Below are 7,132 nucleotides of genomic sequence, written 5' to 3'. Positions count from 1 at the left end.
CCCCAAGCTTGCCACTAATTGCCTACATTACTGCGACCGCAAATTCCAGGTTTCTTATCTGGCGAAGTATGCAGCTGGCGTTGACGAAAAAGCGCAGGTCTCATTTACCCACACACTAAATGTTCCTCACACCATTGATGCTCATGTTCACTCACTCGTAAACCAGAAAATTTCTGGCCAGGCACTGAAGTCATCGAAGAAGCACTCAACTTCGTTAGCACGAGAAATTCCCCTCACTGAGATGATCTGGTTCTGCGCTGGCCTACCGTATGTCACTTATCCAACGGATATCACACATGTATCAACCATGCCACCTGAGTACCGCTATGCAATTGTCAAACGTCAGGGAATGGTTACACGAGTTGCTGGTGGTGGTGGCCAGCTCCTACCTGTTGAGGCTCGGCATGGTTTGCCTGAATGGCGAAGGTTTACCCACTCTCAAGAACTCACGATGCAAGACTATGCCAGAGGGACATACTATATTGACGCAACCACAGGATTTTCACTGCGTCCCCCAGAGCTGCTGATCTTTGACAATGTCGAACATTATGTCAAATGGTTTACTTTCAAATCCTTCCCACGTCATCAGCAATACGTTGCTGATGACAATCTCGATGCTTGTTTGTGGATCGATGGTGCTTGTCGGCGGATTAAACTACGCCATGCGCATGTCTCAGATGCTTGCCAGTATGTCATTGGCTTGCTGGCCGACCCTAATATTCCAACACTCAGCAGGCTGAACACCTACACAATGCCATATTTCACCGGCTTGAACACGAACACAATACCCACCAACACGAAGATGACTACTCACAGCTATACCTTAGATTTGTCGATGTGTCAAAAACCAAGAGAAATGTTGTGGTATTTACACAAGTCACCCCAACAGTGTTTTCTCGCTTTCTCATTCATCTGATGTTGTCCATGGGGAACTTTGTTACCGAGATTGATTTGTACAGCTCGCCGACAATGCTTCAAGCATTTCAGAAGTGTCGCCTCATTAGCCAAGACCATCGACAGAACAAGACGTCAAGCGCCTTGCACGCAAGTACGTCGAAGAACAGCTACAGTGGCTCTCTATAGGCACTCGTCGATTCTCTCAACTGCTGCAGGCTTTAGTTGAAGGCTTACAGCGCTTTCTTCTTGAAGGACAACTCGTCTATGACTCATTACCTCTATATCTGCAGCGTGCCATGGAGGAAAACGCAACTGATCAGGTTGCAAAGTTACAACAGATACGACGGGCCACAACGGTTGATGCATTATTCCATGAGCTTCACAACACAGTGCCTGCATTTCCAGCGTGTGAACAGCTCAAAGTGCAACAGGTCGTGCCTTTCACTCCACGCATATCTCGGGCAGACGAGCAATCTGATGCATCTCTCGATGAACAGACAGCAGCACTGCAAGACTGTATTATGGCCATTGATGAACTGTTTCAGCCACAGACGACATTTGCGCACTCCCCGTTATTAGTTGGTCCACCAGGTTGTGGCAAAACACATATTCTTCTCATTGCACAAACATATGCACTGTCAAAAGGCCTGAATGCGCAGTTGGTTGCAATCACATCAGAACGAGCTAGAAGGCTTGGTGGTGAACATATCCACTTGCTCTTTAATATCCCTATATTAGACGCCAAGCGCCATACAATTTCGACGATGGCGGAAACAACACTTTTCCGTCTTCTGCATTCACCTATCAGACTGGCTGCCTTACAGAGAATTGATGTGCTTGTCATTGAAGAAATAGGACTTGTGTCAGCAGAAATCTTTGCAGTGATGGATCTTGTGTTACGCTACATCAGAGACAGTCCTGTACCAATGGGTGGTGTACTTGTCCTCGCCTGTGGTGATCCACGACAACTGTCACCCGTATCTGGATCGCCAATCTGGTCGAGCTACCATCTCATTGCGACATTCCGTGTATCCTGCTTAATACATTACGTTCGAGCTCAACGCGACCCACAGTTACAGACCCTCCTCAAACTTCTTCGCAAGGGCAACATCACAGACGAGGAAATAGAGCAGTTTGCAGGTATTGTCCGCGAGAATAGCATTCCTCAACGCTGTGTAGCACGGTGGGACGATGTTCCACCTCATGTTTTGCGAGTTGTTGGTACACGAAAAGCCAGTCAACACATTGTAAATGAATTTCTTCAGCGCAAGATCACAGACCCAACCGTCGACTGTGTGACGTATTTGGCCAACGACGAAATCGAAACAGCAGGTGGTCAAGTGCGTGACGCCAATGAAGACACCAAGCGCCAACTCAACTACAAATGTCAGGAGCCATCTTCTCTGATTATCTTCGTCGGAGCTGTCATGCGGCTCACGTATAACAACATCAACGAAACGCCATCAGTGCCACGCTTTTCACAGGGCCAATTGTGCGTTGTCGAAGCTCTTGCTCGTAGCGACCAAGTCGCTAATGCGCAAAAGATCACTGTGAAATTAGTGCCCCCAGGTGTGCGGTCTTTCGACGTGGACAATCTTCCCGCACATTGGAAACAGTTTCGTGTTAAAAGGCGACCAACACAACCAATTGTTGTAGGCCCACAAAGGACGAAAGCATGGCGAAAACAGTTTCCACTCTGTTACTTTGTCTGCACTACAATACACAAAGCTCTTGGTGAAACTCTTCCATCTGTTGCAACTCAGTTGAGCTTGAAATGGAGGTACGGGGGGGGGTATGGGATTTGTCATGGGCTGTATGAACGAGTTATCAGCAGAGAATGCAAATGAAATGTATTTGTAAAAACTAGTCTGTGATTTTTTTATGGTATCTTTTTTGTAATCCTATGTAAATTAAATCATTTTAAGAGTGTCATAATATCTATTTCACTGCAATTTTTGTCTAATCTACAATTATATTTCACATAAATTCAAGGTGCTGCAGTACCAAGAACCAGGGGGTAGATTCATCAAGCTGCGTACGCAAAATATTTTGCGTAAATCTTGTGTACGCAATCGACGTTGCTTAGTTGCAATTCATCAACACAGTTATTTAGTAGATTTGCGTACGCATTCGCGTACGCAATCGAGGCCGTTTTAGGTGCGATCCATCAAGCTAACATTCACGTAACTTTACACGAGCTGACGAGGTGCCGTAAACCACTTTGCACGTGTTTCCTGCATACCGCAGCATGCATTATTTTATTGAGAAAACATAAAATGACTACTAAGTAAAAATACATCAATAATTACCTTACTACACAGACAGGCGGCGCCTTTGGCGCTTCTTTTGTCACAGCCAAGGAGCTATATATACACAGTTAGGCGTCGTTTTCTTTTGTCACAGCCAAGGAGCTATATATAGACAGTTAGGCGTCGTTTTGTTTTGAAACATGGCAGCATTTTTGGGTTTAAGAGATGGAGAAGAAAGGAGAGCAATACCTAGAGTAATGGTGTTTCGAGATCGGGTAAATCCTTTTGATTTACCTGACCATACTTTGTTCAACCGATATCGATTTCCACGTCACGTTTTGCTAGATTTAGCAAATGAAATCTGTCCGGTGTTGGATCTACCAACGGAGCGAAAGATGGCCACCCCAGCAATAACTCAGTTATCTGTTGCACTGAGCATTCTTGCTTCGGGTAGCTTTCAACGAGGCATGGCCGAGCTACACGGAGTATCACAATCGACAGCTAGTCGGTGCTTTAATCGAGTCTTGAACGCGATCATACGAACGAAAATGCGGACAACCATCACATTCCCCAGCACGGCTGTAGACAGAGCTAGAGTGATGAGAGAATTCAGTGAGGTACGTACATGATACATCTAGCACTAGCCAAGCAGTTCAGGACGTACCTACTTGTTGAATTAATAAGTATCTAAACATCATAATTATGGTTCATTTCGCGCAAATCCAAGCATTTATCATAAACATGTTTTTACACATTGTTATGGCTATTAAGCCTATGTAGTACATGTAGTCTACATGTATGCAATTGCTTGTGAAGGTTGCAGGTTTTCCTAAAGTGTTAGGAGTTGCCGTGCGTGGGAACGAACAGGACGCTATATCTGGAAGTACATTCAGTATAGCCCAGAACAGCCACTTGGACATGTCAAGTGTGCGTGGATGCGATACGAGTTCCAGAGTGCAGGGGCTTTAGGAAACCGACCGCACATCCATGGAGGTGTCACGCTGTATCCGGAGCCAGAAATAGTTTCACTTCAGCAGATCAGATGTTCGTTGCAACACATGTTCACAGTAAATGCGAAGACTGATATGGCTACCTTGATTGGAGGAGTCATTGAAAGCGAACATGAATTCTACCGTTTATATTGTCTAGCAAACCTACTGCAAACACACAGCTGTGCCGACGCTGATGCAAGATGCCAAAAGAAACGTGCTGCAGATGACTCCCTCATCTGTCGTGTTCAGCGTCATCCCTACAGTCTTAGATACGGGAGCAGCTCTATGACCAGGACACATTGGATAGACTGAAGTATCTTGATCTGGGTGAAGTCGATCGCAAAACGCAAAAGTGGAAACCATGCAAAGCATTCCGTGCTGGCAGATGGCAATATCCAGCTCAACTCAACGAGCATTTCATCCCAACTGTTCCACGACTGTTTGTTGCAATGCAAGCTTGCACTAATGTGCAATTCTGCGACTGCAAATTTCAGGTTGCTTATCTGGCGAAGTATGCAGCTGGCGTTGACGAAAAAGCACAGGTCTCATTTACCCACACACCAAATGTTCCTCACACCATTGATGCTCATGTTCACTCACTCGTGAGCCAGAAAATTCCTGCCCAGGCACTGAAGTCATCGAAAAAGCACTCAACTTCGTTAGCACGAGAAATTTCCCTCACTGAAATGATTTGGTTCTGCGTTGGCCTACCGTATGTGACATATCCAACGGATATGACACATGTATCAACCATGCCACCTGAGTACCGCTATGCAATTGTCAAACATCAGGGACCGATTACACGAGTTGCTGGTGGTGGTGGCCAGCTGCTACCTGTTGAGGCTCGGCATGGTTTGTTTGAATGGCAAAGGTTTACACACACTCAAGAACTCACCATGCAAGACTATGCCAGAGGGACATACTATATTGACGCAACCGCAGGATTTTCACTCCGCCCCCCAGAGCTGCTGATCTTTGACAATGTGGAACATTATGTGAAATGGTTTACTTTTAAATCCTTGTCACGTCATCAACAATACGTTGCTGATGACAATCTCGATGCTTGTTTGTGGATCGATGGTGCTTGTCGGCGAATTAAACTACGCCATGCACATGTCTCAGATGCTTGCCAGTATGTCATTGGTTTGTTGGCCGACCCTGATGTTGGCAACACTGAGCAGGCTGAACACGTACACAATGCGATATTTCACCGGCTTGAAGACGAACACAATACCCACCAAGACAAAGATGACTACTCAGAGCTATACCTTCGATTTTTCGACGTGTCAAAAACCAAGAGAAATGTTGTTGTATTTAAACAAGTCACCCCAACAGTGTTTTCTCGCTTTCTCATTCATCTGATGTTGTCCATGGAGAACTTTGTTACCGAGATTGATTTGTACAGTTCGCCGACAATGCTTCAAGCGTTTCAGAAGTGTCGCCTCATTAGCCAAGACCATCCGACAGAACAAGACGTGAAGCGCCTTGCACGCAAGTACGTCGAAGAACAGCTACAGTGGCTCTCTACAGGCACTCGTCGATTCTTTCAACTGCTGCAGGCTTTAGTTAAAGGCTTACAGCGCTTTCTTCTTGAAGGACAACTCGTGTATGACTCATTACCTCTATATCTGCAGTGTGCCATGGAGGAAAACGCAACTGAAGAGGTTGCAAAGTTGCAACAGATACGACGGTATTTGTAAATATATCACTATAGGCGTGTTCACACACAAGAAAAACCGCGATGCTCATCCCGCTAATATACCGAGATAATTGTGTCGTTGTTCACACAGGCGGAAATATCTCGCTAATCGCCGAGCGGGATAATTCTATTAATCGAACTGCGCATGCTCACTGCCGGAATGATGCTCACTGCGCATCACTGCTCACTCGCTTGGAATGATGGGATAGAAAATACCGGGATTATTTGCGCGAGCGTTCACACACGCAAATAATCGCGCTAATTCCAAATAATCGCAGTCGGAAGTGCGATTTGGAGCGCGATGCTGATCGCGATATTTAGTGAGATATTTGCGTTCACACTTGTAAAAATCTCGGTATTTCGATCGCGATGCAAAAACCGGGATTTGCATCCCGCTAATTCGCGCCAGTGTGAACGCATCTATTGTAATGTCTTACCAGTGTAATCAGTTATCGGGTAGTACATGACTTATTGCTTTGTGACCTTATTTCATCAGTCAGAGTTCATCGCGATTTGTTTAAAAATGACAGATTACTAATTTTAATAACAGATTATTATATTTTGGAGAATAAAATGTCAATGCCATTCTAGGAATATATAAATAATTGGTTACGACGGTACTAGAACCAGTTAGAATGTCAAATGCAATGCCTATACATCTCATTTTTCATAGATGACAAGACAATATCATGATCATTTTGTGGATTGAAGCAATAACTGTGAATTTAATTAATTTTGCAAAACTGTTATTGTTGATATAATTAAGGATTGTACTTTAAGTAGAAAAAAATAAAATATTCTTTTATACCAGTAAGTACTAAGTAGCTATTTTACATACAAATAACTACCCCGAAAACACGTTACACAATCAATCAATAGGCCTAGGATTATAAATTTAAAATAAATTTAAAAATAATGCATAGTAAATATCTCTTGCTGTTTAACCCATTCACGCCCCATGCTAACGTTAATTTGCACCTTTTAATTATATATAGAATGAGCACCTATAACATGTTAAACGTTAACTAGTAATACTAATGTAGTAATAATACAGTGCCAGTGATAGTATTACTATTACTTTATTACTATTAGTAATAGTATAGTTACCTCTTCAACTGTACGATGTACAGGAGCAATAGCATTAACAGACGATTGCACGTTTTGCCATGCCCTTTTCTTCATAACGGCGGTTACATCATTTGAAAAGGATGAAAACAATACACCTCGCCTATGCGATATCTCCTCAAGTAACACAGTAATTTCATCTTCGACAAAATTCCTCTTTCTTTTCTTCG

General features: G+C 43.8%; 1 protein-coding gene across 1 annotated transcript; it reads left to right on the top strand.

The window, feature by feature from the left end:
• Positions 1–536: 536 nt before the first annotated feature.
• On the top strand, positions 537–2,666 carry LOC106821553 (ATP-dependent DNA helicase PIF1-like; the record flags this gene model as incomplete). The annotated part of the gene is given in 2 exon segments (XM_014826419.1): positions 537–687; positions 1,021–2,666. Coding segments are annotated over 2 exon segments (1,797 nt in total), but the record flags the coding sequence as incomplete, so codon positions are not given.
• Positions 2,667–7,132: the final 4,466 nt, after the last annotated feature.

Source organism: Priapulus caudatus, unplaced genomic scaffold (genome assembly GCF_000485595.1).
Source record: "Priapulus caudatus unplaced genomic scaffold, Priapulus_caudatus-5.0.1 Scaffold77, whole genome shotgun sequence".
Taxonomy (NCBI): Eukaryota; Metazoa; Priapulida; class Priapulimorpha; order Priapulimorphida; family Priapulidae; genus Priapulus; species Priapulus caudatus.
This window is presented reverse-complemented; position numbering and strand designations above follow the sequence as displayed.